The 22,162-nt window shown below is 40.7% G+C and overlaps 1 protein-coding gene across 2 annotated transcripts; it reads left to right on the top strand.

Moving 5' to 3' along the window:
* Nucleotides 1–3,588: 3,588 nt before the first annotated feature.
* On the top strand, nt 3,589–19,881 carry LOC137277169 (cytosolic iron-sulfur assembly component 2A-like). 2 transcript variants are annotated; one of them, XR_010956610.1, is made up of 6 exons: nt 3,589–3,784; nt 4,272–4,436; nt 5,556–5,605; nt 16,654–16,699; nt 17,381–17,854; nt 18,538–19,881. XR_010956610.1 is itself a non-coding variant. In XM_067808841.1 (5 exons), the coding sequence occupies exons 1-5, from the start codon at nt 3,631–3,633 to the stop codon at nt 17,485–17,487; spliced, it is 522 nt and encodes a 173-aa protein (XP_067664942.1). In that variant the 5' UTR covers nt 3,589–3,630; the 3' UTR covers nt 17,488–19,881. The 2 variants fall into 2 exon arrangements, 1 of the variants encoding a protein (XP_067664942.1); XM_067808841.1 differs by having other exon boundaries at nt 17,381–19,881.
* The last annotated feature ends 2,281 nt before the right edge of the window (nt 19,882–22,162 follow it).

Genomic DNA, 22,162 nt, shown 5'->3' with positions numbered 1-22,162 from the left:
CATGTTTAATGATCATAGTTTATATATTTATGGGCATGTTACCCGTAAACTTCGTGTTTCAACGATAGCAGGGAGCCTATGTAGAGGGGGAGTAGAAACTCCTCGAAAAGCCGCTGAACGTATGTCTCGGGTCGTTACGTAACCAGTGTAGCCAATATGGTGGCAGCGTAGTATTTAAGATTGAGTCCGTTTTACTTTCAACAGCTGATTAAGTTCACTAAGTGTCATAACAACTGAAATCCAACATGTGTAAGACAGGTTAGCTATTTCTCACTTCAGTGTAAGTCAAATAATTGGTGCTAGTGCCCGTATTAGGACAGTAGATTTGTAGTAAGGTTTCAGGTCGGAAAGTTATAGCTTCTATTCTCGATTCACCGAGAAAAACTTCTTTCACACATTCGTTTTTATTTTTAGTAGGAGAACACACCTTTAGTTGAAAGGTATTCGCAAGTAATAGTGACAATTTTATTACTTAAAAATTGTTAGAGTGTAATTGAGGTGTGTGAAAAACATGACATTTCACCATTGAAATGCTATACGCCGTTGTTTTAGTATTCCTAGTTACTTCCTCAATAGCATTTTTCACATACACCTTTAATTCATATGAGGGGAATATACTATCAGGTGAAATGTGTTTGCAAGTAATAGTGATAGTTTCATAATCTAAAAAAGAATGTTAGGTTGTATTTGAGGTGTGTGAAAAATGTGTCTCATCGCCGATCTGCTCTGACCCGCCACTGAAATACTATACGCCGTTGTTTGAGTGTTTCTAGTTATTACTTCAAATACATCTTTCACATACACCTTTAATTCTTATGAGGGGAATATACTATCAGGTGAAATGTGTTTGCAAGTAATAGTGATAGTTCCATAATCTAAAACAAATTGTTAGGGTGTATTTGAGGTGTGTCAAAAATATGACATATTGCCGATCTGATCTGATCCGCCATTGATGCTTGAGGGTTATAGTTCCATAACTTCTTTCTTTCTTGTTGATCTTATTATTTGAAAAAACTGGAAAGGTGTTTTAGAACGCTTTGTGAGAGTTTTAGCCTACACTTTATTTTTGAGGGCAGTGTGACAGTGTCAGTTACCATTTTGTCTAGTTATATTCCTGTCCTTTCTGTAATATAACTTTATCTGTTTTTATGAGTCAGTAGAAGACGCTTAGAAGACGCGCTAGTTTTGAATACTAACCATGATAGTCTAGTGGTTTTACTGTCCTTTGTCGACAGGTTCTTCATAATATGCATATATATTTCGTTTTTATATCACGTATGTTCTCGTCACAATGTGGCTGCAATATTGCCGATGTGACGTTAAATATTAACTCACTCATTAGAAGATGACATATCCCACCAGCCCTCACTTCTGACATATAAAAGAACAAATCTGAGATTACCTGAAGCTTGATTTTTGTTTGACAAGTTCAAATCGCTTCCACGGGTTTAATAAATGAATTGTTTTAGTCACCATATGGCTGAAATATTGCCAGTGTAGTTATCAATCACTCACTATTTGAATGTCCTGACAGATAAACAACGGAATAATTTACCATGTGGTTCAATGTCTAAACGTAAATTACGCGGTTTTGTGTTGTTGGGTCTTTTCGGGGTTTTTTTTGGCTTTTTAATTTTTGGTACAGGTTTTGCAGAAGTAAAGTTTAATAACCAGCTTATCATGTCTTTGGCAATTTAAAGTGATTACGCTGTGTATATTATTAAAAAACAACAACAAAAAAAACCAAACAAACAAAAAAACCCAAAAAAACGAGTATATCGTTAAAAGTTAGTAACGAACGCACACCTAGAGTCATTAAACGCCTTTGTCCATAATAACATATACGTCATATAACATGTATGTAATATAAATTTCATAATCAGGATAATTTCTTATGAATATGTCTGTTAATAAGAAATACTAATAACTTTCCTACAGTGGAACATTGCACCAATCTGTTGTACTAATATCTCCTTTCAAGTATTTTTCTTGAAAAACATATTATCAAATCCATAAAAAATCCTATGATGTGGAAACTGAATCTGTATCATTTGATTGTATATTGGGGAAAGCATTAAATCCATATACATGTCACCTCAGAACTTCATACTACAGGGGGAGGATGCAGGTTAATTTATGCTGTTGCTTAGAAGATGATGTTTAAAGGGGGAAATAGACAAAAATTAGTTAATCAAAATGGCAAAATGATACTGATACATAACTATCGAACGATAATTTGACAACGTCAGTAAGTAATAGCAACGAAGAAGACAAAGCTAAGATGATTACAACACCGTATTATTCACAGAAATTAGGATGCTGACAACAGATAAAGACATTCAAATTTAAAATTGTAGTTTCTCTGTATTCTTCCTGCAAAGCTGAAACTGAAAATATCATTCATATTTTATTTAAACCTACACATGTAAAATCATTGAGGAACAACTAAGTTGAACAATTGAGTGAGTGAGTTTAGTTTTAAGCTGCACTCAGCAATATTCCAGCCATATGGCGCCGGTCTGTAAATAATCGAGCTTGGACCAGACAATCCAGTGATCTTAACAGCGTGAACATCGCAAATGGAATACGATGATATGTGTGGACAAAGTCAGCGAGCCTGACCATCCGATTCCGTTAGTCGCCTCTTGCGACAGACATGTGATGCTGAAAATCAACTCTATCTCGGATTTTTACGGGTGCACAACCTTATAAAATGGATAGAAAATTATTCCGGTACTAACAAAATGCATAATAGAACACCCTCATTTTTTATGATTAAAAGAAAAATGTAATGACGTCTTAATTCAAATTACCTTGCAACAAGCAATACGTTTTCACAAACACGATCAAATTCACACACAGATTAAGTTCAAACATTCATATTATCCGGCAGAATATTATTTATAAGTGTAAAAACTAATACTAGTGATAACATTCTTATCTTACACTTAGGCCTGCTTGGATTTTGTTAACAATACAAGAATGTAAATTTGGAGAATGTTTGAAATTCTTGGACATGTGTCGAAGTGAAAAATCATAGTGAAAACGACAAGATCGTGCTCCCTTAAGTGTCCTGAGCACTATATTGTACAAAAATAAATGTGCTTGATCCCACCTAAACATCTTTTTCGTTTAGATGTGAATGGAATCCTGGTAACGTAACGTAACACGTAACGTAACGTAAGACATACGTTCAGCGGCTTTTCGAGGAGTTTCTACTCCCCCTCTACATAGGCTCTCTGCTATCGTTGAAACACGAAGTTTACGGGTAACATGCCCATAAATATATAAACGTATGATCATTAAAACATGACAGTTACGTGTATGTGTAGGGAAATTATCTGGGAGTAGATCGGTATGGACTTTTCAGTCAAAAACCCACGGGAAGTATATATAAAAAATCTCAAGAAAATACGAGGGGTAATCGGCAGCTGGAATCTGAATAGGATTTATGAAAGTGGTGTTCTCGGCCGCGATGCAGGGTCATGTCTTGACTGTATAGGACCGCATCGCGGCTCTCGGATACACTAGCGCTTAACATATTCAAACACATTCTATCGCTGTTAGGAACGTGAAGGAAGGTTAGTTAAAGGGAGGTAATTCTAATTTGTTGACATCACCAAGAGCTCAATGCAGAGCATTGTAAATTTCTTCAAAAATGCAGTTCCGGCGAGAATGAATGAAAATAATTCTCCACCGGAAAAGGCATGTAACGAAGAAAATACTACCTCCGCGGATCCAGAGAGAGACAGAGAGTTGAAAATACTCGAAGAGACAATTTATGGTGAGATGATGACCTGATTTCGAATGTCCTTCAGTATTCGTTCACAGTTACTGAATGGAGACTGGGTTTGTTGTATCACTGCTGGTGACTGTCTTATCTGCTTTCTAAATGATAATGATCAAATTCTACCACAGCATGTTTAACCAATAGGTTACCGGAGACCAGATCTTGAGTCTTCTTAACAGATATTTTTTGTGAACACTCATTATCATCAGTCTACATAGTACATAGCAGAATATTTCTTTCGAATGTTGTTATTTTGTTTCATTTCTCAAATTTTATTATGTTTACAATACTATATATTTTGATGTTAAGGATTATGTTTAGAAAAGCAGCTGTGATCAGCTTGAAATCTCACCATCCTTACTTTGTCAGGTAAGTATCAGTCATGAACAAGGTGTAACAGCGATTGATATGTTGTAATCATGGTAAGTATATACTTGAAAAGTTTGAAACCTTAGTCAGAGTAGGACATTCATTGATTCAGATATTATCCGTGATGTGAGAGATCCGGAGAAGCCGGAGACTTTGGAAGAGCTGAATGTGATATCAGAGGAGGGTGTCCATGTGTCCCGACTCCAGGATGGTCAGCTACTGGTCAAGCTGACCTTCGTCCCCACAGTTCCACACTGCTCTCTAGCATCTCTCATAGGTAATCTTAGATGGTGTTGATCTGATATCTTTTGTGTCAGATATCATGTGTATAAACCTATGGTATGCTGCTGTGATCGTTTGTGTCATCCAAATCAAGCAACAAATGTGTGCATACTGTACTGTCAGCACACATTTGTACACATGTGGCGATTTTATGTTTCCATCATATCTATAAATCCTAGTCACACACTGTTAATGGACATATCTTGTGATGCTTAGGGGTTTTTTTGTCTGCAATCCTCAGGTGTAAATTCTCATCTAGTAATCCTAATTGAATGAATCCACACAGAAAAGCACTAACAACTGGGAAAAATGATAAAGCAACATTTGTCTCCACATCTGTGTTACATGCTTGGAACTTCTTCAGATTATGCAACTTACAGATTCCTCTGACCATTCTACTGTCCTGTGAGGACTGTACTGTATGGCCACTGAATGGATAACTGACCTCATACAGTGAGTGAGTGAGTGAGTTTAGTTTTACGCCGCACTCAGCAATATTACAGCTATATGGTGGCGGTCTGTAAATAATCGAGTCTGGACCAGACAATCCAGTGATCAACAACATGAGCATCGATCTGCGCAATTGGGAACCGATGACATGTGTCAACCAAGTCAGCGAGTCTGACCACCCGATCCCGTTAGTCGCCTCTTACGACAAGCTGAGTCGCCTTTTATGGCAAGCATGGGTTGCTGAAGGCCTATTCTACCCCGGGACCTTCACGGGTCGACCTCATACAGCTGAGATATTATACAGCTGAGTGAAGTGTTAAACAATAAACAATTGTGAACTCTAAGATAATGTCAGTAAATACATGTATGTATAACATTCTTAGGAATGTTAGGTACTCATTCATTCATGCAATAAACTGGTAACAACATGCAACTCTTGTAAATTTACAAGTGTCATGTAAAGGTAATGTTGAAATGACTGAAGATTTTCTAGTCAATGTAATATGCTTCTAATCAAATTACATGTAAAGTACAATATTTGACCTGTTTATCCCAAGGCTGGTCAAATAAACTTAAAGCTTATTTCTTATGCCTGTATAAATTCATATATATTTAGCCTTCCTTGATAAGGTGAACTACTACATTGATCAATGCTTCATTTCAGGTTTGAGCTTGCGAACAAAGTTAGAGAAATGTTTGCCTGACCAGCACAAGGTATGGCTTTAGTCCTTGCTCTCCTGTTGTCAACTTTGTACAATGGTGACAGACTGGCCGAAAGGTTGAAGTTGTGATGCAAAAAGTATCTTACTCTCTTATATACTCTTCAAAAAAAGAAACCTGAGAAAGGAACAATTTGAATTTTAGGAAAATATTTGATACAAACAAATCCATGCTGAATCCCATGATGTTGGGGAATGGTTGCCGACGACAAAATGTTTGAACAAAAACGAAACTTTACACTCACGTCTGTAGTGAATTGCTAAAACGCTTCCTACATGAAATGCATGTGCATCTAATATATGACAAAATGTTATGGATGTCAACTTCTTCTCTATTGTTTTCACGTTTCTGGGCTATTCCTTGTCCCTTCGTCAGGTGGATGCCAACTAATAGTTAAACAGGATATATGTACTAGTAATGTACGTGAAGCCAGAGTGATGAAAGAGAATTAAAATATACAAAAGCTGGCATGGTGTTGTTACAGTGGATTAAGCAATAGAAGTGAATGTATTTGATTGGTGTGCAATAGTGAGGGGATGATAGTCTAGCAATATACAAAAGCGAGGATAAGATACTAATGGTGGGATGATGCTGTAACAGTGGATTAGCAGGTGATTAGTGAAGCCTTGCGTCTAATTGATTTCCCAGGCATTAGGTAGGTAAACCCCTTGGTCTCTGTTCATCTATGGGGCTAATCTCTTGATGCTGATAGCTTCTGAAATTTTGTGTCTTCGCCAATCATGGATGTTTGATGCTATAATGGTTGTTGCTTGCCAGTCAGTGGAGTGTGACGGATTTATTGACAATATGTTCAGAAAGGGCTGACTTTAGATCTGATTTTTCTACTAACGTTCTGTGCTCTTTCAGCCTAATGTCAATGGAGCAAGAGGTCTCTCCTACATAGCTGCTGCCACAGTCACACATAAGCTTGTAGATGCAGGCCCTGGTCTTGTGAGTGGTCTTGGTTGGTGTACATCTGCCACTGGCCTTCAGAATGGTCTTCTGAGTTTTGTCAGACCTGAAGGTCACATCTATGCCAGCAGTTTTCTTGAGCAGTGGTGGCTAATCTGACCTTGGTAGGGAATGTTAATTCTGGGGATGGTTCAGGTTTTGGTTGGTGTTCTTCTTGCTGTTGCAGGGTTGATGATATGGTTCTGTCTTCAAGTTGTTTTGGATAGCCGTTGAGGTTGATTAATGTAGTTCTTAGATGGTCTATTTCAAGTCTTTGAAGGGCCCCAATGAGGACAAGATCCCTTTTTCTTTCAACATGCGATTTTAATGCCGCGAAGTTACATCCCGAAAACCAGAACCGGAACAACCGGGTAATACAAAAACAGAACTGAAACAGCGAAACGAAACCCATATAATGGCGCAACCACTTCTTCCTCTCAGATTGAGAAAATAGTCACTGAAAAGGTATTTGGTAAGACATATGCTGCACAGATTCAAACAATATGGAAATGAGTTTAGCTCATGATCCAGTCTCCAGAGGTCTGCCATGCTGGGGCTCTGCGGGGACGGGATGATATCCTGAGGGGCGTGTTGTCATCAGGGGCAGTGTTCTCAGGTTGTTGAGTAGGCTCAACTGCTATTGATGGCTTATCTTCATGAACCTCAGTGTCACAGAGTTCATCATTATGACAGTTTGAATCGATGTCGCTGTTAAGGGTAGGTAAGTTAGGTAGAGACTGAGAGTTTTCTCCAGTCTGGTATTCCCTTTCGATACCCCTGACGGGTCCAGTGGGTGATGAAATGGTAGATTTCACATGGTAACAATCTGATGGTCGAACAGTATACAGTTTGGAACGAAACTGTGACCTAACGAACTTCCTGAGCTGGCATTTGTCTTCTGAAACTCCAGTGACCAGATACTTGTCCCTGGCATGTGTCTTTTGTCTCTCCCCTTTCAGGAACACCTGGTCACCAACTTGAAATGTGGTACCATCCAGATGGGTCTTCCCAGAGCTTTAGATTTACTGCTATGTGGGTGGTTCATTGTTCTGGCAAGATTCTGTTGTAGTATGAATTGCCTGTCAATGATGGGTAACTGTTCTCCAGTTAACTGATCATGTTGTGTGAACACTTCTCGGGATGACAATCCACCCTTTCGGATTCTGGAATTCAGATTGCCAGTGGCTAAGGCGAGGTCAATTGAAGACAAAGGACCGCCTTCAGGACGGAGATGTAAGCATTCCATGCCAAGTTCCTCAATGGCACGTTCTTTGTTGACATTCTTTGGAGAACCAATTTCCAAGTGGATAGCATATGTCCTCAAGATTGAGTCATTGGCGAGAGAAACAAATCCTGGTGCAGGATCAACTCGTATTGTGGTACCGGAGTCACCAAGATGTCTGACGCCAGCACAGTGTGAGATGATGGCACTGCGCAGGTCGTCGCGGCGTTCACTCTCGATAAAGCATGTAAGTGTGAATGACGACAAGGTTTCGCAAAGGACAAACACAAGTTGACCGAAACGTTTCATAACGTCAGCTGCAAGGTAGTGCCTACAGACAGCGGGGGGCTGCTGGATTGTGGGTAGAACTGGTTAGGCACGGACCTCAATGATACGCAGTGATGACAAGATGAATCAACAGCCTTCAAGCATTTGTCCAAGTTCAAAGCAAAGAAGTAACGATTGAACAGTTGTCTGGTTTGATATGCAGATGGATGATTGAATCTGATGTGTAATACTGTAAGGAGACCATCCAAAACAGCCCTGGGAACTACAATGGGAACTACAATGCGCACATGCACAGACTGGAATGGCTGACTAGCACGCACTACCAGCAATCCATCCGAAGCAGTGCAGACTTCTCATAGATACCACTTGACATCGGGTACATCAGTGTGCTTCTTTGAGGGGCGAGTACCCTGATAAAGGTGGGAGTGTGCCCGTCTGAGGTCCGAACTTTCGTGTTGAGTCGCTTGCCGTGCCGCACGGTTTGTGAAAGGCATTCGTGCACCATCTTCTACAACATCTTTAACACTCAAACTTTGTTTAGCTGATTCTGCATCCTCCTGGATGAATTTGCACACCTGGCAACTCTGATATGAGCACGAACTTGGATGACGGCTGCAATAGTCTGTGGGGATATTGTTCACTCCAGATATGTGGTTCACAGAAACGCTGTAGCGACTGACTGTTGACAGAAATGTCGTGACTCGAGAGCTTGCAGAAAACTCACCTCTAGTCAGTTTGTTGTAAGCCTGCACACAAGGACGGCTATCAGTCAGTACCTGAGCCTTTGGAGTGGAGGCAGTGATAAATGGAGAAAAATGTTTTACAGAGGATCCAATACCCAGAGCCTCCAACTCAAAGGAAGCCATGGAACTTGATGAGTCTTCAGCTTGGCATTGAAGAAGCCAGCCAATGACGGCTTGGTATCACGACAAGCATACAATGTTCCCGCTATACTGTGATTCTTTGATGATGCATCTGTGACAATACACAGAGTATCACTTGGTCTGGGAATAGTGATTGTCTTGTTGTCTGACAAGGCAGCTTTGGCCTTGTTGAATGCACAGTGCAGATCATCAGTCTAGCAGATCTTGTCTTTTGATTGTTTTCCTGCTGTGGCCTTCTCTAAAGGTTGAAGGAGATCTGCATATCCATGAAGGACACAACTGAGTGCCTTATAGGCACCAACAAAGGAGCGCAATCCCTGTACTGTTGGAGGTGGTGGGACCGAGGACAGTGCTGCAATGCGATGTTTACTGGCTGTAAGAGTTCCACTGGACCAAATCTAACCTAGTATGGTTGTGGATTTGGGGCAGATAACAGTTTTGGTTGCTGAAAGTCTGAGATTGTTTTCTCTTAAGCACACAATACGACCTGGTCGAGGCTGTTCCCACCACAGAAAAGATCATCGTCCAACTTTGCAACACATTCTTGAATGAGAGTGCCAAGGACTTGACACATGAGTTCCTCCAGGTGTGTTTCAGATCCAGGCATACCCATGGCACAGCAGGTGTATACTCTGATGCCTTTGTATGGCGTCACAACTCCACAATACTTCATTGATGCTCGCGACAAAGGAATTTGATAAAAGGACTTCAGCAAGTCTGTTTTGATGATGTATTTCCAATTTCCAATGTCTCGCAATACATTGTCCACATTTGGCATGAGAGATGGCTGAGGCTTACAATATTGACCTACCTCACCAAATGAGGTTACCAATCGAAATCCACCTGCAGGTTTGCGAACCAGAAAAGAGAGATTCAGGTATTCTACAGTAATGTTCACTTGTTCTGGAGTAGCAAAGACGCCTGTGTTCTCCAGTTCATCAAATTTGTTCTGAAGTTCTGTCAACATCTCTCTGTTGTAGTGAGGTAAGCGTCCTTTCCTCACAGTGGTCCTGGGCCCACTTACACAAAACGATCTTAGAGCTACAATTATTGTAAATCCTTAAGATCACGATCTTAGGCTTCGGCTACAATCGCCGTCCGCTTGCACAAAGTGATTGTAGGCTAAGATCATTGTAAGTTACAATCAAAACTTATAATTGGTCGGAACCAATTGTAAGGAGCTAAGATCATTGTAGTCAGTAGCAAAATGGCGTCCAAGTTGGTGTCAGTTTCACCCAAATAATTAGCTTTACGTTTGAGAATTGCTTTCATATTGCATAAAACTGTATGATTCGCCTCGACACTTCAGCAACATGGAGAATGCAACATCGATTTAACGTCAGAAATATTGTTATTTGCGATAGTGAACAACATCATTATCGTGTCGATATCATAGAGTACAATTCTCACCCGATTCAGTGTTGGAAAAAGTATGAACACCATACCTTTTTGATAAACAAGGAAAGGATAGTAACAAAAGGTGTCTGCATGCGATTAGCAGTGCCCATGACCTTTTCAATAACTCAAGGGCAGCTAATTTTAGTTTTTACGCAAGATAGGAGTGGTTTCCCTTTGCATATTATGCCGTTGCCGTAAAATCTTCCATGCCCGTATACAGTGCATGTTCTGTTGTCACAGAACAGATCTCCACATGTTTCTTTTCAGTTAATGATTTTGTCTTAGTTATCATTTAAATAATCTACACTTGGATACCGTGCAAAATTATGGTTTTTCTACTTGTAAAAATTGAATATGACGAGAGGCAAGTGTTGTAATCTATGCATTTTAAATATAATACAAGTATTCTTCAAACGGGAAAAATACACTTGCTGGGGTATGTGAAATTTGCTTAAAACTTTTTTTTAACAAAACGAAAAAATAATTATCAACAACATAGCATAAAGTAATTAATATACTGTAGATGAGCATTCAACAACACATACAACACACACGAAATAATAATGTTTTCATATTTCCCTGTCATGAATTTTCCACAACACTCCCACAGTCATATCACACTTTCATATCTTTACAAATCTAATGCTTACGGGATATATTTGGGATTTTACTCCAAATAACACCTACAAGATTGCAAACTATGTTCAACTGACAGCCACTGACAAATCATGGTACATTTAGGTGTTACATCATAAGGATATTTTATTTATGTGCTATCTTTTAATTTCATGATTATTAGATCAATAACTCAAGACCCAATTTGTTAATGTATTTGTTTGTATTTCAGTAGATACATAAAACATGATAGGTCTGTGGTTGCAGTATCACATGTTTAGTTCATAAAAAATTAGAATGTAGAAAAATTAGAGAATAACCCCTGAGGTACAAGTGATTATACATGTTACCTTCCACGTTATCGCTTCCTTCTTCAACGTTATCATTTCCTTCAAAGATTTGTGGGTTGGGGTTGTTTGGGTTTTTTGGGTTTGGTTGAGGAATGTCATGCAGTAACCAGTTCCACGTTGTATTTGCGCTGCATGCTTGTAGACAGGAGTCGAGTTTAAGAAATTTCTACGTCCAATGTTGAAGAGTTCGATCTTAGTTAAATCCATGCTGTCTTAAGATCATCTTTGTGCAAGTGGATTAGGGCAATTGTATACTGTGTCACCCTGCTCAGGGTCATCAACATCCACAATAACAGCGACCATACATTTGTCGTCTGTCAGTTTCAGGTACATATCTGCAGTCCTTTAAGTAATGAGTGTTGTATGCTGGTCTGCCTGCTGTCTTGCACAAGATGCAGACTTTCTGTTGACGAGTCTTGAAATGGTTACTTCTAGGTTTGTCACTAGAAATAGCTGCGGTTCTCATAGCTTTCGTGTCCGCAATGCTGTGAAGCTCATCCATCAATGAAGAGATAGCCTGGGAGATTTCTGGTTTCAAAGATGCAAGCGTCTGATTCCTCAATTCGGTGCCATATTTTTGCTTCACTAGCTGGGGGAGTTGAGGATGGATAAGCTGGAGCCATAACACAACGACCATGTTTTCTAGTGTCGGGGTCAGGTCTTCATCTTGGTCAATTTCTTCACCATGGTGAGTGATCTCAGAACGATTGGTAAGTAAGTTATCTTCTATAAAAGCCATGAGACGCTGATAGAGATCTTCATAGCGCTCATTAGGCTGCATCTTGATGTCAACAAGGTTGAGAAAATCAGCTCCAGTTGCTTGGGATCCGTAGTGGAGTCTAATCTTTTGCCAGATATCTCGAACAGATGTTGAATTCTTGATTATTGAGTTCCTACTGATGACTGTACAGTAATTAGCTATCTGCCGAAGCATAAGTTCGAGATGTATGTTTTTCTGTTCAGCCGTTTTGCGCCGATTTTCCTGTACATCATCACCATCAGACTGCAATCCTCTCAATGGGTTAGTTGCAGTTTTCTTCAGCCATGTGCTGCCGTCAGCGAGAAAGGGAGCAAAATTTGCATCTAAGGATAAGATATACACTAAATTCTGCCTCCAGTTTTCAAACGAGTTAATTGTCTCATTCCTTGTGAGTTGCCACTGCTTCGGGGCTCGGACGTTAGCCATGTCGCTGAGATTTTATGAGTGCTTCTGTAAGTGAGGTTACACGTGACTTGAAGAACCGATGCTTTGCTAACGGATAAATTCGAGGTTTACACAACTGTACCTGATATGAGAGGGTAAGCGAACTTGTATCGTGATCTCTGTGTATTGAAATCTACATTAGCGTAGGTTAAAACCGTTGCCACCACGCCAATGAGGACAAGATACCTTTCTCTTTCAACGTGCGATTTTAATGCCGCGAATTTACATCCCGAAAACCAGAACTGGAATAACCGGGTAATACAAAAACAGAACTGAAACAGCGAAACGAAACCCATATAATGGCGGGGCATTTAGAAGTGAACTACAGAACAGTGAAGATTTTCATGGATATCAACTTCTTTATTATGAGAACACAATGTTTTGGAGTTAATGCTTACTCCTTCATCAGGTGAATGAGAATGGGGTACAGAGCTATATTTATATGTACAGGTAAACAATAACAAAGTAACAAGTGGAATGAGTTAACAAAAGCTGGAAGCCTGTATAAACAAGCACTGATAGGGAGCCGACAGTTATGATGACAATGATGGAAGCCAATGGTAAGATTATGTTTGCATAACACAGATGGGGATTAAGGATGATGTACATGATTGGGGATTAAGGAGGCCAGTGGTGATGACATACACATGATTGGATGAGGATAATGTACATGATAGGCATGATGATAAAGGATGTACACGGGTGGATTGTGTAAACACTAATAAATTGCATAGACGGAATGTACACAGATAGAAGAGATTAATTTATCAACAAGTCCCAGGCACTTGGTAGGTACACTCCTTGGTCACGGTTGATTGCTGGTTTCTGTCTCCGGATCTGGATGGCCTCTTGTAGTTTCCTTTGGTGCCAGTTGTTGTTGCTGGTAGATAGTATCCTAGTGTCCTCCCATCAAATTGAATGTCCAGGGTTCTTGAGAATGTGTTCAGAGATGGCCGATTTCTGGTTGAGTTTGCTGACGGAGGTCTGGTGTTCCTTCATTCTGGTGTTGATTGGTCTCCTCGTTTCTCCAATGTATAGGTCACCACAGTTGCAAGGGATCTGGTAGATGCATCCTCTTGGGTTAGGGTGTTGACAGCTTGGTCCTTGATGGCCTTGCTGCTGGATAAGGTGACATCGATGCCGGCTTTGGTCTTGATGAGGCGTGATATCTGATGACTGATGGCGCCAAGGTAGGGTATAGTTAGTCTGATGGGAGATGGAGAAGGATTGAAGCGGGGTTCTTGGTCCTTGAGGGTCTTGTTGATGGTGGCTGTGACGAGTTGGGCAGGGTAACCTTTGAGTGTAGTGAATGTCTTTCTGAGGTGCTCCAGTTCACTGTTTAGGGCATCAGGATGGCACAGGGCTTTGGCACGTCTGGTGAGGGTGGTGATGATAGCTTGCTTGATCTGAGGATGGTGGCAGGAGTTGTAGTGGATGTACTGGTTGGTGTACGTCGGCTTGCGGGTCGTTGAGGTGGTTGAGGAGATCGCTGGGGTCGTTGTCATTGGCGATGGTGGTGAAGGTGTCGTCGACTTTGTGGTACCAACAGAGGGGCTGGAATGGCACTGTGGAGAGGGCTGCTACCTAGAAGGAGGTCATGAAGCTTTCTGTAATGAGAGGAGAAAGAGGTGAGCCCATGGGGAGACCGTGGATCTGCTTGTATATCTTACCTTTAAGTGTGATGTAGGAGGTGTCAAAGCAGCTGCGGGCGAGGTTGATGATGCTGTCTATGGTGAGGTGGGTGTCCAAATCATCTATCCTGTTGACTAACTTGCTGGATGTCCATGGCTTCTTCTAGTGGGATGTTGGTGAAGAGGTCCACGATGTTGCAGCTGACCATGGTTGGATTCTTTCAGCTGGTTGTTGAAGGATGGAGAGTCGCTGATGTAGGACTTGCCATCTTTGCCAAATGGAGGGAGGAGACATGAGAGGATCTGGGCAGTGTTGTAGAAGACTGAACCTCTTGAGCAGACTAGGATCCGGGCTTTGGGCGGGTTCTTGTGTATCTTGATGGAAGCTCTTCCGTATGGGGCTTGGGAGTTGATAGGGTTCAACTGGTTGAAGATGATTTCTTTGATTTCTCTCTTCTTATGGAGGTCCTTCAAGGTTTTCTTGTGTTGTCTTTCCAGTCTGGCCATTGGATCTTTCTTGATGTTGAGGTATGTGGTCTATTTCAGTTTGGAGATGGTCAGAATTGCAGATAGATTTGGCTCGTCTGGTCAGGGTGGAGACAATTGCACGTTTGATCTGGGGGTGATGGTTGGAGAGGTAGTGAATATACTGGTCGGTGTGGGTGGGCTTTCTGTAGACGGAGAAGATAATGTTGTTGGGGGAGTTCTGCAAGGATGGCAGGGTGATATCAGGATCTAGGATGGTGAAGGTGTCATCCACCTTTCTGTACCAGCAGAGTGGTTGGAAAGGGGATGTAGTCAGGGCTGTCTCTTCTAAGCTGGTCATGAAGATCTCGGTGATTAGCTGTAACAGAGGTTAACTCATGGGAAGCCCATGGATTTGCTGGTAGATGTTGTCTTGCCAGGCGAAGTAGGATGTCTGAAAGCAGCTAGAAACTAATTTGACAATGCTGTCTACTGTGAGTCTTGTGTCAAGGCTGCTGATACAAGAGTCAAGTTTGGCATGGAGGATGTGGAGGGCTTCATCAAGTGAAATGTTGGTGAACAGGTCTACAACGTCGTAGCTAACCATTGTGCCAGTTATATGAGAGTCTGAGCAGAGTCATTGATGAAGGATTTACCTTTTTTGCCTAATGGTGAAAATAATTTTGAGAGGAGCTCGGCAGTGTTGTAGAATACAGAACCATGAGAGCATACAAGTATTCTGGCATGTGCATCATTAAATTGTGTATCACCATGAGCTGAAGCCTATGACTGTAGGCTTTAAAAAGTCACATCAGTGGTACTCCACATGCATTGTTTTAAGCCACTATGGATGACAAGAGAATGAAATGATTGACAGAAGCTCAATGACACAACACAGGGAGTGTTAATGACAGACCCAGGTCAGGTCGACCTAGAGTTAGCACCTCCGCCCAGGATCGCTACATCCAGTTGAGACATCTTCATTCAAAGACCATTGCCGCATCATCCACAACAATCCAAATACCTGGACTAGTTCAGATCTTTGACCAAGTCTTACACTGGCCTTCTGCATCACCCAGTTTGTCCACCATTGAACATCTATGGGATACACTTGGTGCCAACGCAATCTGCCACCTCAGACACCACAAGAACTGCTGACAACACATCAGCAAAATTATCAAAACATTCCTCAAGACAGCATTTGCCATCCCCTTTTCTCTTTGGGTCACCACTGCTATGCTGTTACTGATGCTCAAGGTTGTCACACAAGATACTGACATTTTACTCTGATCAAGTGGCTTTAATAGCGTTGATTACACAATGCCCTTTCATAGCCCTCTGTGGTTTTACCAAACACTTCCTGGATAATCATGTTTTGGAAATTTGTATGGTAATGATTTCACTGTAATTGTACAATGATGTCATGTTTGAATCAGTTATATGCTCTTAGTAAATGAACTCGAAAACAGCATGTCACATTTCTTTTTTATGAAGAGTATATTTACTATTTACTAGGTGTTGAAAGTTACATTTGCCATTCTGTATCATTTGCTGAACTAAAAAGATACCATGTGCTGGGAAGATAACTCTACCTTGTGGAAAGACTGTATGTAATGATGATAAGTGCTGACTATATGTGAACAAAAATCAGATCAGTGAAACACAATCAGAGTGTTTGCATAGTTAAGGTCTATATAAAAAAACAAAAATGAGGCAAGTTGATTTTATTACCTGGAAAAGTAGCAAGGTTCTGTGCATAAATATGCGCCAGTACTAGCACTTATCTGCAGCAGCACCAATAACAACTGCAATGTGCAATGATCAGTGTATATCCATGTCCTTTTCCTGTGCTCCTGATGGTTTCATCAATTGGCTAACTAAGCGAAATATTGTGATGTCAGTTTCAAACTGCACTGTGTATCTGATCCTGCTCCCACTCTCATTCTGTTAGTGCCATCTACTGATTCAAGAACCACCTGTTGCTACTGTTGTGGTATATTAACATGATAACGCTGAAATTGTCTCTTTTTCCAGCTGGACATTTTTATCAAAGAAGGAACCCATTCCACTGCTGATGAAAGTAAGGAAATGTTTTTTTGAGATCAGTTTAAATATCTTTTCTCATTAGATATGTTTACAGAGAACAATTTGTAAGATAAATAACAGAAGTTTGGCATAAGTACAGTTATCTGTTTCTTTCACATGCTAAAATGCATCAAATCTAGCATCACATGAAATCCTGTTTTGTCCATTCCCAATATACATGCTGCAGTGATGCATTATTACAGAACATTATGCAGTGACTATTGTCATTTGGCTTCCTGCTTACTGCACATATCTGTTGTGGCCTTCACTGAAAAAGTGTCAACCAAGTGTGTGGGTTGTCCAGACAACAATGATAGAAAGCTAGACAATATTAAATAACGTTTATGATACTTCCTAAAAACAATGTCTGCAGCAGCTTCATTCTGTTGGCACAGAGAAGAGAATCTTCATTAATTTGCAGTCAGGAGGGAAGTCCATATTAGGTCATCGCCATGGAACACCATGCATGTAGCAAGCCATTTTTTCCGTGTAAGCCTGCTGTGGTACAAAGGTTCACATTTAGATGGTATTGAGGCCTTGCCCAGCCCTTTCAGTAACAGTCATGTGTAAACGGAGGCTTTTATTTATTATTGTGGCTAGGCTCTGAATAGCTAGTCACAGAGCTAGTCATCTCAGATACCTACAACTATGTAGGAATGTTGTGTTGATGTTGCAGTCAACAAGCAGATCAATGACAAGGAGAGGATAGCTGCTGCCATGGAAAACCCCAACCTGAGGGAGCTCATCGCCAAGTGCACAGAAGAACCAGATGATACATACTGATACATGCAAGATGATACATACTGGTACATTCAAGGTGATATGTACAGGCATACAGGATAATACATACAGACATACAAGATGATACATAAATGCATACAAGATGGTATGTAGAGATATACATGCAAGATGAATACACTCATACAAGAGGATACATATAGAGATACAAGATGATACATCCATACAAGATGATATATAAACGCATACATGATGATACATAAAAGCATATATGATGATACATACAGGCATACAAGATGACACACCCTTACAAGATGGTACATACATGCATACAAGATAAGATGGGTGTGCATACATGTTGATACATACAGCTACAAAGTTAATACATAGATGATGTAAACTGGGATATAAGGTGATACATACAAGATTAAAGACTGAAAACAAACCCACATGTACAGACTTGTACAACTGGTGTATATCAACATAGGGATGTTGGATGATGGGTATTACTAACATTAATGACACAAGTTGCTCAACTGGCAGGTAGCTGGTCAGTATTGTACTCACTTTCTTATTCTTATCAGTTCAGTCATGCTCTGTGTTTCAGACATCCTCGATATCTCCAGGGTATACGTTCCGAAAAGTCTCAACTATACCCTGGACGCATCTACGGGTCGGCCAGATAATTTTATTACCTCCCTTTGCTGGCTCCGCATTCTCACAGTATTACCTGCCATTATAACCGAACTTGCCAGTGTTTAACAAAGGTAGCAGTTGCAACTGTGAAGGTGTGCTTGCCGTGTGACTCACAATTTGGGGAAATCATAGACAAATTTATAGGTCTGAAACCTTTTTAAAAACATATGCAAGAAATCCATATACCTCTTTCAGAGAACCTCTGCATGATTTGTTTGCCAAGTTTAATTGGTTAGATAATTCAAAAAGCGAAAGTGAGTTGTGATTGGTTCGCTCAAATTCCCAGCGTAGACACCTGATTGGATAAAAAGCCAACTAAGGCAGATAATAAATTTATCAGACTGAGCCGTAGATGCATCCAGGGTATAGTGGAGACTTATCGGAACGTATACCCTGGAGATATCGAGGATGTGTTTCAGAATGCTGTGCTTTAATCTGGTTTAAGCATTTTGATTCTATTCTGATTCTGAATATTGAATCAGAATAATACATACTGTTTGTAGTAGCATATGGGCATTGATTTTAATGATGTACACAACTATAGAAACTATAATAAACAAGATGTGCAGGTTATATGTTATACTTCACTCTGTACAGACCTAAACAACCAATTACTCTTATATAAACATGAACGATCTCTCACTGTTTCTGCCCAACAGTGATACTGGACTCCCATTTACATAAACTCTGCTATACTATCTCTACAAAACCAGGGCAAGATGTAATCAGACTGGCAGTGATCATCCAATATAACACTGTAGAATAATTTTCATGAGTTTACAACTGCCAGTAATAGAGTAACTATTTTTATTGCATTCTGTTCTTTGATGTCTGATCAGGTATTAACTAAAAACAACTTAGTTTGAACAGACCGATGATCTGTATTCCCTCTTGAGGCTATGTCACAGCTAAAGGACACAAATTTGAGAAGAGCAACACATACACACAAAGAGTACTACGGTATATTTTTGTACGACCTGATGCTGCTGACTTGCTAGAGACCAATACAGTGTGTCCATCCTCGCTCACATCAGTAATACATGTATGGCAACACTTCTGTTGCAATACAGTATGTACATCACAAAGAAAAGATTTAACTGAAATGTTCCTGTTGTACATTAATGGAATGACATGCTGCTCCCAGTATACTTCTTTTTCAGTGGATTCGGACACTGTGTCATTTAAAGCGAGTGAGTATGGTTTTACACCACTTATGGCAATATTCCAGCAATTTCACGGTGGGGGACACCAGAAATAGACTTCACATATTGTACCCATGTGACAAATCGAACCCTTAAGTGTGACGAGCTGACGCTTTAACCATTTGGCTACCCCACCACCCCATGTGCCATTAATAACAATTCATCTGATTGAAAATCTATCCACATGAATCATCCCTACTCCCAGAGTGTAGTGCCAACATGCATTAGGGGTCTTTTGTGAATTTGTGTAGGTGTGTTTGTTAGAGGACGACACAGTGAAATACAGACAAATGTTTAATGACATCATAGGTTACCTATATTGGCTTTCAGCCTCGTCTCCTGATTACCTCTCCATGATAGTTCACTCAGATGAGCATAGTGGATGTCAGTTACAGCTTGCTGAAACTATGATTATACTCTGAAATGAAAAGTGCATGATCTCATCTTCCACAGGTTTTACTGTTGTGTACAAGGACTGGAATGTATGAGAGATTGTTTATACAATGTATCGGTCTGTGATTAAATACAGTTATATAACCAACTTGCTTTGTGAGTGATTCTTGCCATGTAGCATTAAAACACACAGACCTTGTCGTACTTCCGAGATGCTGCAGCACCACACAGATTTCAGAGTTGGCAAGTACGTTTTCAGTGTTTGAATCTTACATACCAGGGATAGCTTTTATAGTTTGAGAAAATGTTACAATAACATCGTATTAATGTTTTCCCCCCATTCCACTGATAGTAACACCTTTACAGAAGGCTGAGAAAGCAAACTGAAGGTTTTAGCTATTCGTTCTTGACTGATCTCTGAGAGGTAGTGCAAACCTTAACTTTTGACAGAATTCCCTGACTTCTATAACAAGAGTTGTCTCCCTTCGTCTGTTGGAGGACTCCGTGGAACAATCTTTGTGCACATATATACTGAGTTCCCTGCAGTGTCGAAAAGAGAAGGGTCTACTGACACCATGGTGATACATGTACCCTGTGGTATACATGCAGGCATATACTATGATATGTACGAAAGGTTCCTTCCGTTCCTCAATATTCTTTCTTCCGTAGATAAACAAAGGTAATATTAAGTGGATCAACCCTAAGTATTGTGCTTTAAGTTATTATTGTGTGTCCTCTTGTAATTGGTGTGTTAGGTTATGTTAATAATTCTGTTATGTATCAATACATAAGTGTTTTATGAGTTGTGGGAAACGGGAGGGACTCAACCCGATTTGTACACTCTTCAAAAAGGAAAGAAACGCTCAAGGCCAAGTATATGTATTGCATCAATTCAGTTCACTGGCTGCTCATGTTTTGACTCAAAGGCCTCGGAGGCTTTGCATAAGGAATTTTTCGCCATTCCTCCTGCAGCGCTTTGGCAAGTTAAGCCGTGTCTGAGGATGATGGTGACGTTTATGGGCGCGTCGATCCATTTCGTCCCAAAGATGCCCGATCGACTTCTGATCAAGGGGTTTGGAACGCCGGAGAAGCACCTTGGCAAAACACGTACATGTTACGTGTGGGGTCGAGTGTAGTCTTGCTGAAACACCACACTGTAGCGGCTGAAAAGTGGGAGAGGGTGAGGTCGCAGGATTTGGCCGACGTAGCGATTTACTGAACGATGAACCTGAACCATCACTAGCTCTGATCTAGCCGTGTAGGACATAGTTCCCCACACTTTCACTAAATCCGTCCACCTGTCGAACGCTATACGTTCGCATCGACGTTGATAGACACGTTGTCTACCATCCCATCGTTGCAGGAAGAAACGCGAGATATCGCTGAACCAAACGCGTTGCCAGTTCCTCTAGTTCCTTGCCTGTACACTGTTGCACCTTTGCATACCTCATTGTCGGCGTTGTCGTGTTAGGACCGGTCCATCCTTTGGTCGATGCGCTGGAATTGTCCCTTGTCTCATACAATTTCTGATCCTTTGGTCTGAAATTCTTCGAAGACCCAGACACCTGCCCCGCAGAGTGTCCTGAGCAGGAATGGTCGCGCTCGGTCTTCCACGTCCATTTCTCCGAAGTGAAGCCGGTATATCCATGCCATAATCCATATGTATGTTGCTTCGGTGGATATTGAGGTGTCTTGCAACGACGACCCGGGACTTTCCTGCTTCCAAACGCTCAGTAGCGATATTTCGGCTAGCAGCATTCAATCTTGGCATTTTAGCTTCCTTTGCGTCGTAATTTCTTTCACTACCAATATGGTCAATGTACGGGAATGTGCACACTAAACGTGTACGTCACACGAGTGAAGTATCGGGTTGACTTGTGTCGTAACGACCTCACTTACCCGAGATTCTAACGATTTGATTGGACAACCGATAAAATGACGAATTTCGTTTGGCCATTTATGCTCCATGTCTCTACCTATGTTCCCAACACTTTCTCTGCATGCACATCTCATGTATCGTTTTCATTTTGTGTGACAAAGGTTTACAAACACATTGTGAGATGCGTTTGTCTGTTTGTTTGGGTTTTTTTTTCTTTTGTGAGAGTGTGCATACACCCAGTGTGATACTTACGCCCACGTTCAATGATGTCTCTTCACCCAGGGTGATATATACGGCCACATACAAAATGCTATTTGCATGCACCCAGTGTGATATATACAGTCACATACAAAATTATATCTACATTTACCCAGAATGATATATACTGCCAAATACAAATGATGTCTACAAGTAAAGCACCAACGATGATATATACGGCCACAAACAAAATGATACACTCATAAAGAAACATGGATGTAAACAGACATAGGAAAATATACACACGCTGATACAGGTGTGAAACATGATGCAGGCATATACGATGATACAC

The sequence above is a fragment of the Haliotis asinina genome, chromosome 3 (assembly GCF_037392515.1).
Source record: "Haliotis asinina isolate JCU_RB_2024 chromosome 3, JCU_Hal_asi_v2, whole genome shotgun sequence".
Taxonomy (NCBI): domain Eukaryota; kingdom Metazoa; phylum Mollusca; class Gastropoda; order Lepetellida; family Haliotidae; genus Haliotis; species Haliotis asinina.
This window is presented reverse-complemented; position numbering and strand designations above follow the sequence as displayed.

Coding starts and splice junctions, on each gene's coding strand:
- LOC137277169 (XM_067808841.1), top strand. CDS start 3,631: ATGCAGAGCATTGTAAATTTCTTCAAAAATGCAGTTCCGGCGAGAATG. Junction 4,437..5,555: donor CTCTCTAGCATCTCTCATAG/GTAATCTTAGAT, acceptor GCTTCATTTCAG/GTTTGAGCTTGCGAACAAAG. Junction 16,700..17,380: donor CCATTCCACTGCTGATGAAA/GTAAGGAAATGT, acceptor TTGATGTTGCAG/TCAACAAGCAGATCAATGAC.